Source organism: Mya arenaria, chromosome 17, assembly GCF_026914265.1.
Source record: "Mya arenaria isolate MELC-2E11 chromosome 17, ASM2691426v1".
Classification (NCBI taxonomy): Eukaryota; Metazoa; Mollusca; class Bivalvia; order Myida; family Myidae; genus Mya; species Mya arenaria.
Window position 1 is genome coordinate 52,721,801 of NC_069138.1, and position 21,614 is coordinate 52,743,414.

At 35.6% G+C, this 21,614-nt stretch overlaps 1 protein-coding gene across 1 annotated transcript in view; it reads left to right on the forward strand.

Annotated features, from left to right (window-relative positions):
* LOC128223976 (dopamine beta-hydroxylase-like) overlaps nt 1-18,276 on the forward strand; it is a 30,566-nt gene extending 12,290 nt beyond the window's left edge. Inside the window, exons 2-11 of the mRNA XM_052933530.1 lie at nt 5,468-5,660; nt 5,947-6,079; nt 6,465-6,566; nt 7,771-7,950; nt 9,323-9,489; nt 13,308-13,551; nt 13,917-14,013; nt 15,200-15,363; nt 16,198-16,291; nt 17,352-18,276. Coding sequence (XP_052789490.1) covers nt 5,468-5,660; nt 5,947-6,079; nt 6,465-6,566; nt 7,771-7,950; nt 9,323-9,489; nt 13,308-13,551; nt 13,917-14,013; nt 15,200-15,363; nt 16,198-16,291; nt 17,352-17,688 — 1,711 coding nt within the window. The 3' untranslated portion in view covers nt 17,689-18,276. The remainder of the gene's footprint in view (nt 1-5,467; nt 5,661-5,946; nt 6,080-6,464; nt 6,567-7,770; nt 7,951-9,322; nt 9,490-13,307; nt 13,552-13,916; nt 14,014-15,199; nt 15,364-16,197; nt 16,292-17,351) is intronic.
* Nucleotides 18,277-21,614: the final 3,338 nt, after the last annotated feature.

The following is a 21,614-nucleotide window of genomic DNA, read 5'->3' on the forward strand; positions in this document are numbered from 1 at the left end:
TGTTATATCTCCTAAATGTTTCCTTTCTGTGGTATCGTGGTCTTTTTAATCTCGTATCACTGATCTCGTCCTCATGCTCTTCCTTTGAGACCCATTTCCTATAAGTAATGCCATCCGGCCAAAAATGATCGTCATCAACAATGGGTTCCAACTCGTCGGGGATGTTGATTTTTGCAGATGACCCTCGTTTTCCGCGAAACAGACGTATGTATGATACATAAACGTCATTGTCTTTAAAGTAGCTATAAATATATATCGGATTCCGTTACGTCCCTGTCAATGTTTCCGATATAGTAAGCAACATTTTTTTCTTTTCCTTGCCGATACGAAACGGTCATCTTTGGAATGAGGAGTACCGTCGTCTAGCTTACTTGCTGAAACACGTGTTTGTTGCGTTGTCTCTTGTATATTTGCCGCAGGTTCGTTATGTGTTTTATCGCGCGTAGACGTTTGTGGTGTGCTCTTAGCTGCTATAACCTTTGGGCTTTCTACATCTATGTTTTGGAGGCTTGTTTCTGGGGTTTTAGTTTGCACCTCTTTGTGGGGCGCTTGATACACAGGCAGTTCCTTTTGTGGTAACGGCGTTGTTCTTTGTTCTTTGTTATTAGCTAGATCAGGTAACATTACACTAACTTTCGTCTTTTCTGGTGTTTCCTTTACTATCTCCGCATAGTTTCGCCTTATTGTGGTCTCATTGTTCGTATTCCTTTGTATCTGTTCTTTTTCAAGCATTCTCTGATTAATTGTAGCTATCGATACACCAAGTTTTGTTGTCTCATTCTGTAGTTTCTTTATATCGGATGTAGCTGTAGAATCTGTGAACCTAGCTAATATGCTCCTTTATGTTCCATTCATGAGTCTGTAATTCGATGTTACGTTAGTGATTTCGTTTTGCACGACTTGTATGGTCCTTGATATATTCCATACCTCCAACTGTAAGTTGGCAATCATAGAAATCACATGAAATCGGTGTCCATTTTCGGTTCGATAACGATAGTTTCATTCGTTGCTATGTTTACAAATACGTCCTGTATGTCTCTAGACAATTCGCCACCTATGAAAGCACTGATCGTGTAACAGTCTGAAGCACATTTAAATTCTCTTGAAGCCTGGGAGGAGTTGTGCCTATTGACCAGGCGCGTTTGCGGACAGTCTTTAATGGTTCTAGCCCTTTCCGATAAACGGGCGTCGATATTCGTCTATTCGATGGTAATCATGGTTACAGAGCTTCACTATGTCGCGCACATAATCGTTTCTCGGTAAGCCCATGAGTTGGTTGTCTAAATCCTGGAAGAACTGCTGGGGCAAGAAGGGTTGTGAGTAGTCCTCACATTCGTCAATATAGCCAGCATCACTTCCACAGAATGATGCATTACTTTCATCACGTTCCCGTTTTATACGTAGAATGCTTGAATTAACAAGTGTTTTTGGATCAGTTTCATCTTGATCAGTTAGTTGTGACATTATCATTATTTAGGCGATCATCTGGTAATCCGTTATGATAGCTCTTTCAAACTGTTTTATTGGTATAACCCTGGCGAAATTCATTACCATCTACTCCAACGTCTGAAAAATGATAACTACAGTCGAACCCCGTTGGCTCGAACGCCAAGGGACCGGCGAAAATACTTCGAGCGTCAGACAATTCGAGCCAAGCGGGATTGATATCCTTAAGTATAAAAAATCTGTCTTCTAAATCAAGTTCGAGCCAACGAGGAATTCGAGCCAAGCGAGTTTGAGACAACGGGTTTCGACTGTACTTTATTGTTATACTTGTTGACATAACGAAAGACATTACTTAATATGTCTTAACGTTATTGGTGCCATTGAAAACAAGTTTATTGCCTGAAACCTGAATAATCTGTATAGTTCTATTCTGTTATCAATTACTTTAATCAATTTATTGACAATAAATGACGTTTTAATAATTAATGTAGGAAATAATGAAATGCTCTAACATTGAAATGTATTATTAGAATAAAGGATCAACAGTTGCCATTTTCAAAACAATTATACTTCCAATCGCTTTTTTTATGAAAAATTGTGTATAAGATCAACACATTTATTTGTAAACATTGCCTCCTAAGCCACAATCTGTTCAATAACTTTCTTTATCTTTAAAGTTATGATACCAAACTAAGATGTCGATGGAAGAATATGTTTTTCGCCACATACTGGATGCATACATTTTTCAAAATTTAAAGAAAAAGTCCACTTACCAGGCAAAGGTTGGAACCAGAATCGGCACTTTTCATTCTAATTTCGTTTGCAATGAAACATTCTCTCACTTAATGTTTGCATGAAACGAAATTACGTCCTCCCAATTTTTCATAGTTTATTTCAAATGTTTAATGCTAAAAACTGGTGTGTGTTATGATGAAAAGCGCGTGCGACGTTGTTTACTGACGTCATCAAGCGCAGTAATTTTAAACCTCTTTTGACGTTAAGTAGTTCCTCTAAAAAAGACATAATTATATACTGTAATGTTATTGGTTATGCATATTTGCCAAACAGTTCTTGAATATTATAATATTCAAGATGAGTAATACAGCTAGTATATAAAAATAATGCCTGCGTTTTGTTGTCAACAGTAACTTTCATTGGCCGCGAAAATACATTACTTTCCCCATACCTGCAATAAAAGCTGTGCTGTATACACCGGTCAGTAACTATACAGTCAATAGCTCATGGTTATAGTGTAATGTACTTAGGTTACGGCACTAATAGCTATAGACCTTAGTGCGGCGTTCGACACGGTCGACCACGACATTCTCGTCGATGTATTGACCAACCAGTATGGTGTTTGTGGATCAGCGCTGGAATGGGTGGATTCGTACCTGCGACCACGTGGCTGCTGCGTAAAGGTGAATCAAATTTCTTCATCTCAGCGCCATCTAACATGTAGTGTCCCGCAAGGAAGTTGTTTGGGTCCTTGGCTCTATTTGACTTATGTTGGGACTCTATTTGACATTGTGCCCCCGTCCATTTCCGTGTTTGGGTTTGCGGACGACCATACAGCGAACGTTCGTTTCAAACCAACAACAATCGCAGAAGAAGCTGCAATTCATGAACTTCAAGGTTGTGCTATAGTCATAACCGACTGGATGAACAATAACAAATTAATATGAATGCATCCAAAACCGAATTTATCATGTTTAGTAGTTGCCCGCAGTTGGATAAATGTAACACCAAAGAAATTGAAATATGCGGTGATAACATCAAACTGCATAATTATATCAGATATTTGGGTGCTTTTCTAGATGCCACACTTAATTTCAAAGAGCATATTAAAAGAAAGTGTAAAACTGCTATGTTGAACTATTTAAAGATAAAAACTATCCGTAAGTTTCTAAACAAAAAAGCAACTGAGGTCTTAGTTCTGTCATTAGTAATTTCAAAAAATAACACAAATATAGAACTGATTTGTATTTGCGCACATGTCGGAACGAGTGTGTTTATTCAAGCCTTGGATCATTTGTACATACTGTTGAGTTCGATTGATTATATCGAGATCTGATGCCTTGACGTTATTCAACTATTTGCATCCATACAAATTAGTTTGAATAATGATTTTTTTATATGCTTGTAGCAGTAAGTGGACTAAGAACCTCGCCATGTAGTACATAACCTTCCAAAGCGTGGAATGAGACTTTTCCCTTTTGGCACCTTTCTTGAATACGTGTAACGTCATATGCGAGGGTTGGAATTCCTGCAGCAATTGAACCAACTTTGGCGCCTTTGGCTGACCTCGTTTCCGCAAAACACACTGCGCGAAGATTCGATGACCCTATCTTACACGAGCGGCTATGATAGATGCTTTTTCTCTAACCCCAGTTAAACAAAATTTAGTAAAAATGATTTTCTTTCAAAATAAATGAGTATGGCTATGGGATAAAACGTGGTTGCCATGGATATGCGCGCAGTGATTCAGATTATTTTAATAATCATATCGGTCTTTAAATAGTTCTTAGGCGAGTGAAGCATTATTTCTTGAAAGGTGCGCGAAAACTTTTTTAGGGTGACATTTGAAGCGAGAAATAATTAAGAAGCATTCTAAATATTGCCACAAGACAAGCTTTCCATGTTGCTACAGACGACAGTCTTCAACAAGGGAGGTAATTACAATGTGATGACCATTAAAAATGAGTTCCATACGGGCATTTCATCTTCGCCCGTGGTCAAGATAAGAATTTCTAGCATGGTTAAATTATTGGATCTACTTATCTTAGGTTGGATAATAAAAGTTGCAGTTATACAACTAAATTCTTTTTGAAATCCTTGTCGTTGTGTGTTTGGAAATTTGGAAAATGACATTTTATCAAATCTACTTAATACGATGACACGTAAATTTTTGCAAAACGTAGAAATAAGTAAAATCGGCCTGTAACTCCTATGAGTTGACCGTGGCTTGCCATTTCCTTTGTTATAAGGGATGATGTAACTACGTTTTCATGACGCTGGATACTCTTGGTAGAGTACTATATTATTAAACAGAACCTTAAGGGTCATAATAACTGATTGCCCACCGTATAAAACGTGTTCATTTAACACCGAGTCTGGACCGGGCGCTTTTCTACGTTTTAATCTTTTAATCGCGACCCTAATTTCACGTTCTGAAATTTCTTTAAATGTAATATTATCTGGTAAAGATTCGCGATTCCTTTCATTTATTCTGTCATTAACTTCACGCTCAAACTCTAAAAGCGACTCATTATAACCAACATCAAATACGGATCGGTAAAAACTAGCAAAACTATCCTTTATCATCTCAACCTCGTACTTTACGACATCAACCTCGAGTTTTGAAACACTATTAGGGTTTTTATTTTTCAACTTTCTAAGAAGGCGCCAAAATAACTTGTCATCTGTTTCTGCCGCGTTATCGATTTTATCAAAAACATTATAAACATATATTTCGGAGAGCCTCCGCTTCGTAGCTCTAAAAAGGGTTTTTGCTCGCTTAAATCTCTTAAAGCTGCACTCTCACAGATTAATCATTTTTACAACTGTTTTGTTTTTTAAATTAATGTTTTATGGCCTAAACCGTCCATGGATTTTCGCAAAAATCTGCTCGTTCCAAGACAAAAAATAAAAAAATTGTCAAAACGTTCAATCTGTGAGAGTGCAGCTTTAAACGAATCATCATTTTGATTGCGCGGACGACCATTTCGCTTCACTTGTAAGCTCAATATAGGTTTGGATTTTTAGGTACTCTGATATGATGTTTTATATTTACGCCGAAATATCACCATTATGAAAGTCATAGATGAAATACTGAGCTATATATTTTAGTAAGGTACTTATTCGCCAATTATGATACTTGATAGGCAATACGGTAAACTTTGAACTCGCCTGTGGACTCTTTAAACTCTGAAACAAACATTTCTCATATTGTTTAAAAAATCGTATCGAATGTTAAAAACTGGTTAGTATATAACCATTCTAATAAAAGTCTTCTACATTGCAGGTGGTTGCCTGCTGTTTGCATGTTGCTCTCCTCTGTGCATGCCTACCCAAGTCTTCAAATAAAAATACCGAATGGTGACAGCGTACCTCATCCATGTGACTCCTCTCGAATATGGGAGGGGGTCGGGCACGAGAACCAGGCGGGTGGAGGGGTTAGGAACCCCTTTGGAAGGGACTTTGATGCAAACGGGAAGGTATATATCAATATGTATAATACTTACAAACTTAGGTTAGTCTGAGCTAGGATTATTTACACCATCACAATGAAGCCTCTCTTATGTAAATGTTTATATTGAAAAGACAAAATAACCTTTTAACCAGTGGATTTTTCCGAGTACTCCAATTTATCCCACGACGAAGACACACACTATTGTGTAACATAACATAATGCGTTACTACTCAATCTCGCACATGTGCCACCATTAGAGCATTTGATATCTTATATCCCTGAAAGTTATTTATTTGTTTATATTCGTATAGGTTTGGGACTCTACAATCTGCAGAATGGATTCAGATGGAGATGGACGGACGAACGGAGAAGAGCTGGGAGATCCTGACTGTATATGGAGCCAAGGACAGACCCCAGCAGTCACTTCCGGTCTTTCACATCCAGGTAAAACCTTAGGGACGGTACCCCATAATAACAAGTGATATTTTTTTCTCGGTTTAATTTGTTTTGTTTTTTGTTTTGTTTTTTATTTGAGATCAATTTGTTGGAATGACATTACATCACAGTGATATTCACAAGTCAATATCGTCCTATTTTAAATTTAGTGTAATTATCAAAATATATTTTTTCAATGCTTATAAAAAATCTTAATAACCAAAGACGACGTATTTGACTATAAAAATCATGAAACAATCTAAGAACAGCTCTATGTCTGTTTCTGCTGTTCGTTTTTGAATGTGTATTCCTACATTAATTGTTAAAATTTGAAACTTATATGTTTCTTGTTTCTTGAGGCTCGACCTGTACGTTAAGTTGTTATTATCTTCAGGTGTATGTGAGCCATTGGGTAGTAGCACGTGTGCAGGGAGAAACTCGTTTGTAGACTGTGGAAATACCGGAGAGTTTGACTGCCCTCCCATACACGCAGACGGTAGAGTTTAGTTGTTGTTTTCACCAGGGGTATGTGAGCCTATAGAGGTAGCAATTGTGTAGGGAAGAACTGGCTTGTATATTGCGAAAATACCGGAGGGTTTGATCGCCCTCTCATACACACAGAAGGTAGAGTTTAGTTGTCGTTTCCACCAGGGGTATGTGAGCCTATTGAGGTAGCACATGTAATGGTAATAACTCTTTTGTAGACTGTGGAAATACTGGAGAGATTGATTGCCCTCCCATACACGCAGAAGGTAGAGTTTAGTTTTTGTTTCCACCAGGGGTATGTGAGCATATAGAGGTAGCAAGTGTGCAGGGAATCTATGTAGTCGTTTGTAGTCTATGAATATAGTGGATAGTTTGACTGCCCTCCAATCTAAACAGAAGGTCAAGTTCGTTTTGTAGGAACAGTTTTATGCTGTTTAATAGACCCAGATGTGAATCAACATGCATTTGTTTATTTTACGGATATCATATTTTGAAATCATATGAACAATCAACCCGTAAATAAAACCTCTCACTTAAAAGATTTTAGAGCTGCCAACTTAAATTTGTTTTTGAGGAATAACTTGCAGGACTGATGTCATTATCGGGGTAAAAAGGCAATCCGGCATGTTATAGTGTGTGGACCCAACGCGTACTTGAACCAGTCCAATTGCGTTTATATCCAAGATAATGACATAAACTACGCAATTCATTACTTATATTTACACTAAAAGTTCATTATTTTGTTCAAAAATTGCAAAATATACTTCATTTCAATTTAAAAAAGTTTCAAATAGAACGACAGACCGTAGCCGGAAACAGTTTATCAAATGACGTCACAATAACGCGGGAAAAAGTTAGTCACTTCAATTCACTTTCTAAGCGTAAACTTGAAACAATAATAACAACAATTCATTTAACATATCATAGATTTTTACTCTCTAACATGTTGATTTAAGTTCTTCGCGGTCTGCTGACACTTAACAAACAATTACAAGATAAATATGTTTTTAATTTACATTCATATTGTTATTCGATGACTCACGATCCGAAGATGTTGCGTTCATCGTATAATAATCGCAATAGCCGTAATGCAGTTCATTTAAGAAGTTGAGGTGTAAAAAGGTGAAATAGAGATATGCAACTGCAATATAGATTAGGTCTTTAAAATGCATCGACATGTTACGAATTGCAAAACAAAAACATTTATTGTTTAGATACCGTCAAAATGGACATACGCTATCCAGAAACGCCAGTCCCTGCCCAGGAAACCACATACATGTGTATGGCTTTTGAGCTTCCATCGGATAAGCCCTACCATCTGATCGCCTCTACCCCAATCATCGACAACAGGGAGGTCATGCACCACATCATCGTCTACGGATGTTCTGGAATGGGTAATTATTGTTACTCCCAAATGTTTTCCATACAGGACCATAACATTCTGACGTGCCTATCTATGCAAGTGAAATTAGAAGAAAGTTATATTGGGCTGCAGTTAAAACCTGGGTAAAACCCATGCTTCCAAACTGAAAAAAATATCCTTATTTTGAGTACAAAATAATCGTAGCTAAATTAGTCGTCTGTGGCAATTCAATCAAACATTACTAGGTCTTTTTAAGTGCGTATACATGCGTCTTGTTTGTCAATGCTAAATAGCTTCTTTGTTGGTTATCACCTATATATGTTGATCCAGATGTGGTCAGCATATGATCGATGGCAAAACAAACAGTGCATTTCAAAAGTATCTATATATTGATTTACATTTCGCAATGCGTACTAATAGTAGTTTTATATTATGTTAACCTTGTTGCGAACATAAACTAAATAAGTGACATAATATGAAATGATGTATCTAGCTTTGGTAGAACTTGTTTTTTAAACCGGAAGTGAAGAGTGCCAGACAGGCGTTTATTAAACATCCTAAAAACCACAAAACGTTACTTCCTGTACAGTACAGTAATCGCTGAAACCTTGAAAATCACGTGTCCGTGAATAGATATCACGTGACTTATATTTAAAGATTATTAATTATCTTTGATTTGTTTTCGTGTTCTAACTTCCATTTATCTTAAATAATCAGAATTATATTAAACTATCTAAGATATAAAATAAACCATTTTTTTGTTAAAAGAAATATTATACAGCTGATTTCAAGTTATAATGGGATAGTTCTAGTCTGATTGCCAGGGGTGATCACTGCGTAGGAAATTGTAAAATTTCTTCTTGTCTCTATTTGTAGCGTTTTAAATGCTACGGAGTTGCTTACACTTCAAAAATTGGTTTTATTATTTATTCTATTCAGTCCCTTTCACTAAACTTATAGTGACAATGAGCTTAGTAACTCATTGATAGGACACTAAATCGGATTACGTCCACCTTCGATGAATATCTTCTTTATTAAGCAAAATAATCAAAGTCAACGACTAGTAAATTTAACCATTTGCTTATAAATTAAGAATATTTATATCTGGATGGTTCGGCGCGATGTCAGTTCCCCTTGTATTCATATCAATTATATTCAATACTGGACGGGGAATGCGTTAGTATCAGGTTATAATGCAGGCACTCAATTCGCGATTACGTACCATAGAAACCTCAAACAGCATTAAAATCGTTTTTACAGATGGTTATTAAATGAATTTCTGAAAATCTTGATCACTTTTTGTCATTACTTAAATGTAAAGGAGCATGTCGGGGCAGAAGCCTTTAAAACTAGATCAATTATTAACAAACATAAGAAGCATATTGCCAACATATGTGTTACAGACACAGCACCAAGAGAGCTGAACAAACCATGGAATTGTCAGGGGGAAATGCAATCGTGTCGGGAGATGATAAGTTTATGGGCAGCAGGTAGCAATGGGATATGTTTCAATGAAAACATGGGATTCCAGGTTGCTGGAGAAAAAGGACTGAAGTATGCTGTGATGGAGGTATGGTGTTTTACTGCCAACGTATTGTATTATCAGCGAGAAAACAATCTCTAGGGTCTAGCTAGAATCTGATCATTTCATTCATATCCGTTAGTGTAAACATTACATGTGATCAAGTACAGCAATGCCAATTGAGAGAAACATGACAACGTCGTAGCTTGGGGACTATGGGACAGAGTGCATAGATCTACCATTGCTATTAATCAAACCGAATTTGATAATTTTATTGTCATAATTTTCATGTATTTTTTTTAGGGATGGAAACCGGATACCAAATCGGTATCCGGATATTCGTATCAAGTATTCGAATACTATCCGGATACTCGTATCAAATTGTTTTCATAATAAGTAAATTTCCTATTATATGTCACCCACCTTCTGTCATTTGACAGAATTGTCCACTTAATTTATAATTCGTCATATTGCAATTTCACGTTTTCATTCATTCTTTCTCAGTCTTAATAATTTATAATGTTATAATCAAAGCTAAACAACTCATTTTACGTCATAAAACTCATGATGAATACCACATAAACACCTCGCGAATTTGATAGTCACTTCAGCCGAGGTGGTTGCTTGGTTACTGCCACGTGCTTTCGAGTTTGTTATTTATCAGCAGGTTTCATGTTAGATGACGCTTTGATTATTTGATAGTCGATTGTAATTGTATTTCATTACATCGTTTGATTTAATGCAATACCTAAAATTTTTGTGGTGTTTTGTAATGAAGGATATAATTGCGGAAAAGATATGAAGACAAAAAGACGATCTGATTTTTCTTTTTTTACATGCGTGTACTTTTTTTATTTATCAATAAACTAAACATGTTTACATATCGTATGAAAAATAAATTACAAGATGCAAAATGATGGAACTTGAAAGTGAAAAGATAAACAAATTTGTTTTTGTATTTATTTTTCAGATAGCAATAATTTCTTCATGCATATTCATCAAAAATACGATTGGTCATTAATAGCTTTGATTGCACGACCCTTATACTGTGATTGGACGATCAAATCCTACGGATTAATGATCAATCCGTTTAATATCAACTAGTGCCAATTAGTGTCAATCAAGCACATCTGAGATCATAAGACACTTGTCATTGTAAACAAGGTCATAGAACTTTACAGGGTGCTGCACAAGGACACAATATCACGCCTTGTGCAAACACCCAATTAGCAGACGATTTGTGACACATACCCGCTTCGCGACAGACACTGTTGATCACCTGAAATATTTCATCTGAAATGTTTTATAACAATTGCTATGTCTCTGCTAAGCTATTTCATTAAAATTTTAATTCTTAACGAATATTCGAATACCCATTTAGGTATCCGAATACTTGCGTGACATCCGGATATCCGGATACTCGGATATTCGCTTCCATCCCTAATTTTTTTGTATTACTAACAGATACCGTCCCAAACAAGTAAGTAGCTAGACGTTTGAAATCATAATGAACATAGTTTATTCTCTATGTCTCATTTCATTTAATTGATGGTGTCCTATTATAACCCAAAATAATATAAGCAGGGGAATCAACCAACATGCGTTATAATACTATTGAAAATATTTGGACATGCAAAACTGTCACATATGTTGCCTAGTTCTTGGATGAAGGCCGCATACAACAAGAACAAGAGCGGTCACAGACAGCTATATCCCCCGCCTCATGGGGGCATTTTTTTGTAACGAAAGCCAATCAATGGTAAGGGTAGTTCCTCGGGAACATAAGAAATGCGTAAAATTAAGAAAGGGCAATAACTCTTTCAAAAAAGTTCATATTGCAAAAGCCTGAAAATATGCGCTCCGTCACTATATAGTCAAAAACGTAAGAGGAGTTGCGAAGAAACCAATTTTAAATGTAAAACAAAGAAAGAGCAATAACTCTTTTAAAAATGGTCGAATTGCGAAAGCCCGACAATATGCGCTGCGTCACTATATAGTCATCAATCTGTGAGCGTTTGGTAGAAAATGCATGAAAAACGTAAGAGCAGTTGCGAAGAAACCAATTTTAAATGTAAAATAAGCAAAGGCCAATAACTCTTTCAAAAATAGTCGAATCCGGAAAGCCCGACAATATGCGCTGCTTCTCTTTATGATAATCAATCTGTGAAAGTTTGGTAGAAATCGCATGAAAAACGTAAGAGGAGTTGCGAAGAAACCAATTTTAAATGTAAAAAAGGCAATAACTCTTTCAAGAATGGCCGAATCGCGAAAGCCCGACAATATGCGCTGCTTCACTTTACGATCATCAATCTGTGAAAGTTTGGTAGAAATCGCATGAAAAACGTAAGAGGAGTTGCGAAGAAACCAATCTTAAATGTAAAATAAACAAAGGGCTATAATTCTTTCAACAATGGTCGAATCGGGCAAGCCCGACAATATGCGCTGCTTCTCTTTATGATCATCAATCTGTGAAAGTTTGGTAGAAATCGCATGAAAAACGTAAGAGGAGTTGCGAAGAAACCAATTTTAAATGTAAAATAAGCAAAAGGCAATTACTCTTTCAAAAATGGTCAAATCAGGAGAGCCCGACAATATACGCTGCTTCACTTTACGATCATCAATCTGTGAAAAATTGGTAGAAATCGCATGAAAAACGTAAGAGCAGTTGCGAAGAAACCAATTTTAAATGTAAAATAAGCAAAGGCCAATAACTCTTTCAAAAATAGTCGAATCCGGAAAGCCCGACAATATGCGCTGCTTCTCTTTATGATAATCAATCTGTGAAAGTTTGGTAGAAATCGCATGAAAAACGTAAGAGGAGTTGCGAAGAAACCAATTTTAATGTAAAATAAGCAAAGGGCAATAACTCTTTCAAAATGGTCAAATCAGGAAAGCCCGACAAAATTCGCTGCTTCACTTTATGATCATCAAATTGTGAAAGTTTAGTAGAAATCGCATGAAAAACGTAAGAGGAGTTGCGAAGAAACCTATTTTAAACGTAAAATAAGCAAAAGGCAATAACTCTTTTAAAAATGGTCGAATCGGGAAAGCCCCACAATATGCGCTGCTTCACTTTATGATCATCTGTGAAAGTTTGGTAGAAATCGTATGAGAAATGTAAGGGGAGATGCAAAGAAATGAATGTGGGACGGACGGACGCACACATGCACACACGCACGCACGCACGGAATCGCGCCTACCATTGCTATATCCCCTCGCCTTTTCAAGGCCGGGGATAAAAACACAACGTCATAAGAACAAAACAACAGCACAAGTACACATTAACTTTGTCTATAAAGTGGAAGTTGAAAGTGGTAGCATCATTCCTATTGAAAGGTTAATTGATAGGCTCTGTACTCCTTGCAAAGGTTTTAACAGTATTCTGTTTTCAAGAATCACTAGGATATATCCAAATATCCCGAAGGACAAGTGTTGTGCATTTTTCTTCTGAAATATGTAACCTCACACTTGTTCCATCATTTATCAATAATTACTAAATCAAAATAAATCAGGTGGGCCACGACGAACATATCACTTACTATTAATCCTCATCAGAGCACGCATCAACTTGAAAAGAATTGGGAATAGCGCGAAACATAACATAAACTGATTGATTTAATGTCGTATATAGCTACATGATAAAAAAGAACCTAATCATGATAATCGTTTTGTGTTTTATGGCTACTATGTGCATGCATACGATGTTAGCATTTATATGAAAACAAAAACTGTCTCAATACCAGATATGAAATAAATCTATTTCAAACTCACTAGAACCACATCTACACCATTAAACGTACACTTATCTACAATAAGATTTGAAAGAAACAACTCCCATCGAATTGATACATATATTCCCATTTCAGTTTCATTGGAACAATCCCTCTCTCGTCGACAGTTACACAGATAGTTCTGGCTACGAACTATACCTCACTCCGAATCTCCGCCCTTACAATGCTGGTGTGTTAACGATTGGTCAAAGTTACATCGCCATTCCGCCGGGTAAAATGGGACACGTGGAAGAGGGCACCTGTCCTGGCAATTGTACCAATCAGATCATGACGGGAGATTTACAGGTCACATTCGCTCTTAACCACATGCATACGATGGGTAAGTATATCATTCGTGTGCCCACTTTTCTGATAAGAGCTATCGTATTTGGTATATAAATTTCTTCCAATAAGGTATAACGAAACTTCTTTGGAACATTAAAAAAGCTGATTTTTGAATTCGGTCATCAAGTAGTATAAACTTCATTACCTTAATGTTGACACTGGCTCATTTTAAGTGTTTATGTAAAATAATTAAATAAGTATAGCACGATTGATAACTCGTTGGACAAGTGTGAGGTTAGGCGCTCACTGTTACTAGTAGTTCGTTGATATAGCTTTGTTTAAATGCTCTTAAAGCTCGTTTGGTTTGTAATCAAACATAATTTGAAGTACTTGTCTATAATAAAGTTTGTTTAACGTCAGGAAAGGCCCAAATCACAGAGCTGAATCGAAATGGACTGCGTATAGAGTACCTAGCAAAGGATGACCACTTCGACTACAACAGTCCTGTGTATTATGAGTGAGTTCAGGTTTATTTAAAAATTCGTTGTTTTTAATACGAATCTTAGCTTAGCGTTCCCGATGGAATGTTAAAGGGACTATACACAAGATTGGCACTAAAAAATGTTGTTTTTTCTGTATAGATTCGCAGGATAATTATTTGATAAAATGTTTTAATCTTTGATATCATATTTGTAAAATAAATACCAAAATGTAAAAAGAAATCATGTCGGAGATCGGGTTCGAACCGGTGTCGCCAAAAATGCAGTCTAGTGTTGTATCCACTGTGCTACGAATGTTTACCCTAAACACATGGAATATTTGAGCTATTTACTTGGTAATATCACGTGATAACATCGACTAGCCAATCACGCATTAGAATGAATTCTACTAGGTATACATACCAAGTAATCTTTTTTAATTGAAAAATACGAAACAACTGCGAAAAATAAATTAATTGTAAACTATGTTGTACTTCAGTTAGTTAGTTTCAATGCATTGTACACAACGATACCATGTTTATGTCAGTTTTCGACATTTTTTTTATTTGTTTCGCTATTTCATCATACGGTGTATAACCCCTTAAGTTCTGAAGATGAACGTAGTCTTCGTTCTTTTTCAAAATATTCTGATATTAAACATAAACGATATTCGTAGATAACATATATATCTAGACCATCTTTGATACGGCGAGAGTGGTCTAATGCCATAGATGCCCTCTCAGCTAAGAGGTCATGGGTTCTCTGGACCTTACTCCCAAAAGAACAAAAGTACTATTTTCTTCTCACGAAATCTACCCATTAAAATGCGATTTATTTAAGCTATGATATATATGATAAATGGCATATATAGGATCTGTCAAGAGTCGTTATATAATTCACAATTGTATTTAACGAGTGTTAGTAAGCCGGCCTTCGCATTTTTCCGATTAGAATATATAAAAAGACCTACCTTTTTCAACTGCGCTGATGATGGGATTGACTCTGAATAATTGAATGGAAAATGAACTACTTCATTCTAATACATCTTAATCATAAAACAAAACTAGAAATAACCGAATGACTTGCTAATATGTACCAATTAACCGATGATTGTTTCCAATTACATTGTTTACAAACATATGGAGTAAGCTTGTTATATTAAACTTGAAACAAGACTGTATAGCTTGTGTTAGAACGCAATACCAATATATCCAATTTTTACAGATATGAGGATCCTATAACCGTTCGTCCTGGAGACGAACTCCACACAACCTGTGTATGGCAATCGCTTGACAAAACAAAAACAGTCAACTATGGCCAAGGGACGCAAGACGAAATGTGTTTTGCTTTCCTTATTTACTACCCTAAGGAAAACTTGCGGTCAAAAAGTGAGTAGTGTGTGTTGACAGACAGTTTACAATAGCTCATAACGATATGGTGTGTTTGTATTTGTATTTTGCTTCATATTCCTGTAAACAATATCAGAATATTTTTTTTGACTGCTGAGCTTGTCCTTGCTGTTGACAGTTCATTTTTTTCGTTAGGAATTTAGATGAAACAAATTCTCTTCATATTCGTCACTTCTATGCACGAAGCGAAAAGTGTCCGTTTGTAATTTGATTTTAGTTCAAGCTTCCGTAAACAATATCATAGTAGATATTTGGGTTACAGGGCTTGTTGTTGATACATTGTACATTGTTGCTATTTATCAATTATAATGTTTTCTTGTTTCCTATGCATGGGGTTAATGTTTTCATCACCCCTGTCACATTGTAAATCGATAACGGTCTAACAAAAATGTAGGCTTAGGCTTACGGGTATTTTGAATACCCTCTTGACAAAAGGGTCAACATGAGTGGTTTGATGTTTAAAACATTTCGAATATAATCATAACTCTGCATCCAATGTATATAAGTCGAGCGTATTTATAATAACCTGCTGGTGCTCGTTTTCATAGCGTTTCAGAATGTCGCCAGTACTTTTTATCAAAATTTGGATTCGAATGTGACTAATTATAGCTTCCAACTATATTCCATATTAACAGAAATTTATTAGAAAGATGCAGCTTCCTGTATTTATTTCAGTTTTCATAGCGTTTCAGAATGTCGCCAGTACTTTTTTCATCAAAATTTGGGTTCGAGTGTGACTAATACCAGCTTCCAACTGTATTCCATATTAAAAGAAATTAATTAGAAAGATGTAGCTTCCTGTATTTATTTCAGTGTGTGTATCAATGAGGGGACTTGATCATTGTGAAATGTGGATGAACGGAAATGTCAGGAGAGGGTGTGATTTTGAGAAGATTTTCAACCCAGTGTAAGTGATTAATTGAACCTACACACGTTAGGATAGCATGCCGTCCCTCGTAAACACATACATATTAATACTATTTCGAAGTTTTCTATCAGTACGGAATAAATATGTAAATAGTTTGTCAAAGAGAAAATATAGCATGATTTCCTGACCATCTTCCAAAGCACCACTTGGTGTTTGCTTGATTTCTAAAAGATGCGCGAGGTTTGGAAAACAATGTTATGGAAGTTTTAAGCACAATACTAACTAAACAAATAAAAATGGACAAAAGGAAAAACTATCAATAACGCTACAAAAATGTGGTTGATTAAGGTACGCCCCAAATCGCAAATCACAAAGTATAAGTCATCCTGAATCCGAAATATAAAGGAACATATTTTTTTATATTGTAAACATTTTCTAAAATGAACTGTTATGCAGTATCGTACTATGATCTTCACCTTCCTACTGTAAACGCCATCCGACATGGTTATTTTTAAATTGCAAAGTTTATCCTGCGCTAATTAACTTCACACGTTTTGCAACGAGTGTGATATTTTCAGCTTTCTAGCAAACAAAGTCAATGGGTTTTGATATTTTCAACTTTCTAAGCATACAACATCAAATTATTTTAATATTTTCAACTTTCTTAGCATACGACATCAAATTCTTTCAATATTTTTAACTTTCTTATCATACAACATCAAATGCGTTTTTTTGTTATATATACTCAAGTTTCTTAACTATCAAATCAATTGGTTCAAGATACAAATACAAAGACCTTTACGGCACATAAAAACGTTGTTCATTTTAGCATAAACTTCCTAAGATGAATAACCAGTGCTGTAATATTGATAATTTAACAGATTTACCTTTCAAATGTATAATGAAAGTGAGAAAACACTTTAAACCAAATACCAATCTTGGTGCGGATTCTTGAAAAATCAGAAGCTTCCGTCTTTCGTTTTCAAACATAATGTCAATGTTTAAATATTCAAACGTAGTCATGGATGTCAAAATGTTGAAATATTTTAATCATTCAGAAATAATAACCTAATGAAAGGCATTATCGTTTTAATTACAGAGACCCCGACACTGTGGCCATGTACGAAGCAGTCTCAGAAAAATGCACACCATTTGTATGCCGGGAGGAATGTCTTGATTACGTTAGAAACCTCAAGCAACAACCCTGCTTCATCGGTGACGTAGGAGACTTGTTGAGAACTCGGTACCTAAGGGATGAATCCACAAGAAACGAAGTCATATCCTTCTTTGCTGCAATCGATTCGTGCGATATGGAGCTGTGGGAGGAAAGTTACCGACCAAATGGAAAAAATGATGGGTCCATATCTTCTGCCGAGAACCGCCTGGCCTCGACGTATTTTATAATCGCAGTTTTTGCCCTTTCATTGTTCCTTTGATAATGCTTTGTGTATATGTTAACCCCGAGAAAGCTTCCTGATCACGTTATTCTAATAACACAATAGTAAATTAATATCATCACGAATACACGTTCTTATTAAAAGTTCGGCAATTAATGTAGATGAAAAGTATAAAGGGCATTTATCGGTATTATTACTACGTGTCTTTTAAAACACGTTTCATATTTCACTGAAGTTGTAAGTCTATTTTCGTCTTGAACTTTAGAAACATCATTCAGGAGACAAGCGTACCTCAATGTTTTCAATGATAATTAATTTCAGGTGAGGAATATCTCGTCAGCTATCTTGCAGCCATGTAAAATATTAACTTTATCTTATTAATATCAAAACAAACACAATCCTCAACCTTTATTTCAATTCATTAGCAGAAAACGCCACATAATTAAATATGAAGCTGTAACAAACGTTCTGCAGTAATACAGCACGAACATTTAGGAACTGGCGGCCTTTGTAAGGCCTTGTTCGGTGTTTGAAACAAAATAATAATGTGTATGTGGTTTATGTGTTGAATTCGTTTTTATGCTATCATTTGTAAATAAAAACGTTTAATAAATGATTTACATATGACCCTGTTTCATTTCCATTAAGGATTTGTGTTGGATGTTCTACTTGAAACGCGAATTGAATACTTAAATACAATTTTTTGGCGATAACAATGCCTCAGTTACGTTAGAATGATGTGTTAGATTTATGTGAAAGGGAGATATGGACTGGTGACAACATGCTGATGGATCACCTTTTCCTGGTCGGGAAGAATGTCTCAATAACGTTAGAATCCTATTATAGCGATATGCGTAAGAACGCGATGGAGAATATGTAACAGTGTTGGTGGCATCATGCTGTTGGATCACCTGGTCGAGAAGAATGCCTCAATTACGTTAGAATCCTGTGATAGGAATGTGCGTCAAAGAGAGAAAGAAAGAATGTAACAGTACTCGTGGCAACATGCTGTTGGATCACCTGGTCGAGTAGAATCCCTCGATTACATTTGAAACCTCAGATAGGGATATGCGTTATAGAGCGATAAAAAGAAAGTTAAGGTAGTGGTGGCAAGATGATGATGATCCACCTGATCGGGAAGAAATCATCAACTTCGTTAGAATCTTGTGATAGGGGCATACGTTGGAGAGTTACAGAACGAAAGTTACGGTACTAATGGCAATATGTTGATGGATCATCTGGTCCTTCATTAATGATTGTTGTTTTTTTTTCAGATTGCTATTTTCAATTTATAATAAAACGTTATCAAATTTATACGTATGTGTGATGTTTAATTTCCTTTTAAGCGACATTTTGAATATTCACAAAAGTTAGTTGTGCTTCTATGTGTTCAATACAAATCGCGTGAAAGGTAATACGGTAAATATTTTCATTTAAAAAGCTTAAGACGAAGGGAATACTATTTGTTCGTCCGTGATAAACGTTAGGTTGGTTTGTATATCAGGACACAATTCACATAATTTGTATTTACCAGTCGTGCATGTACGTCTCTGCCTTGTTTCAGTACAAGTCAACCGCAATTACCTTAGATGTGTTTGCACTAGATTTTAACCCGATGAATTTTCAGTAGAAAATCTAATTCTAAAATTTATAATAGATATAACATCCTTTTTTGTGTGTGGCATTTTTTACAAGAGCACTGCGAACATATTTAGGTGCATAGATGACAGGGCCCATACCATTTCAATGAATATGTTAAATAAACTCGGGGTTCTGAATCAGATGACCAACTGCAGTAATCATATTTCATCTGTACCTTATTTTTTCTGCATTTCTTTCCATTCTATATGTGGTTGAATGTCTAAGCACTAACAAGACAAGAACAAGAACTTTTCATACATACATGTGCAAGTTAATATTTGGTTACAGGGCTTACGCTATATACTTATATATGATTTAAAAAGAAAGAGAAATTGGTACACATGAATGAGCCGTAAAACATGATCATATGTAATCAAGAAACCTTAACATTACTAGTCCAAAGTGGTTCATTTTGGGCGTATGTTATTACTTTCCCCAATATATCGAACTAAAAAGTAAACTTGGACGATTTAAGTGGGCTGCGTAACCCCCCCCCCCTCTTCATTTTTTCACGTGCAGTCAACCCTAGAGTGTTTACATTTAAGACTAATGATTTGGTAATGGTAAGCTACGTTAATTATATTTCTTTTCCGTAATATTAAACTGTGCGTTTTGGTGGGTGAGGCATTCTTATAATACTAGTTCATATCATTTTTTATTCAATGTCTTGAAATATTGTAAACATGTTTTTATCATAAAAACAACTTAAACTGAAGGAACGATCTCAGAATTTAATCGCTTAACTATTACCTTTTCACACATTTCAAAACCGTGCAGAAACTATTCGAGATACACAAAGCCACAAGACAACATATCAGACAGAGATATGAAGCATATGCAACTGCGTGACGTGGAATTAAAAACACGTTTACAACAAAAATTGAGATTAAACAAACTTGGAAATGCATAACTTTTATTAAAAATACAACCTACATTCTCAGCCAATGAATTGACAGAGAGGCATTTATTAAGTACTACGCTTAATCATTAAGAATTTCAACTTTCGCGGGTGTTGAAAGTTCCGCCCACTTCAAATCATCCGATACACACTCCCTGCGTCAGAGTTTAGTTTGCGTTTACAATGTGTCAGCAAATGAGGTTGTATTCTAAGTCATTATTTTAATGATTGTAAAGGGTTCGTTCGCTTAGCTCACTCCGCCCATTAATCATTTAAATGTCATCTAACTATTACTTAAACAGTTTTACAACTTCACAAGTTTTTTCTCGTATCAGTATCAGTTTCGTGACCTTACAATAAAAGCATTTAACACATTTGCAATCTTTCTTAACAATAAGCGTCTAATTTTGTTCTTATTCAAATGACAAATCTTTGTCAAAACAGATATTATGATGTGTGTTCCTTTGGCCTATGATCAGCTTTTAAGATTACTATAATATCGGCAGATTTTCTCAATGGTATAAATGACTCATCTCAATTCATTGTGGAAGAATTTAATTCTGCTCTGTATCAGATTTTAACCCGAAAGGCTCACAATTATGTGCATTATTATTATCACGCGTTAAAGGAACTGGACACCAGGTTGTCAAAAAAACGATATATACAGTATTTCCTAAAAGGCCCTGCCTTAATTTTCCTAATACAAATATTCAAAACGTCTTTAGCCAGTATCAGATTTTTCTGAATTATTAATTTACAATAGCAATAATTTTGCGGGAAGAAAGCATTTCTCATATATCCTAGTACATATAGGTGTATCAGTTTAAAAAAAATATTGCTTTAAATACTAAAAGCCAGGCCTTTTAGAAAACATCTGGCTACCGAAGTCACATTTAAGAAGAATATGACGTTTAAAACAGAGGGACTGAGTTATACACCATATAAATAAATACATTAGAAGATAAAAATAGAAACAAAAATTATTTTAAAAAAGGATTAGTCAAATTTTGGCATATTGCGCTCTCGTCGAAGCGCAGACGACTCAATGTTTGTAAAACAAAAGATGGCGAAAGTTGTCAAACGACACGTTTTGATCAACTGAACAAGAGAGATAAATTAAAGGTCAGAAACATCTATATAAAAAAGTGAAATAGATATGTATACAAAATTTAATGAATACATCTAAACAAAGAAGTTTGGCTTGTTTCAGATAATGAATTCGTGCTGACTCGACAAATGTCATTTAGCATCAATACGATGTCAAACAGGCTCGCCAAAGAATATTAAATGTAGAGCAAGCATGATTCAAATGTAATTTGCTGGAAAAAAGTTCAAACCTTTTCAAAATTTGATTGTGTCGAACGTTGAATGTATTTTGTCAAGCCAGCTTCTCGATACGCGTTCAGTGTCGAACGTTGAATGTCCT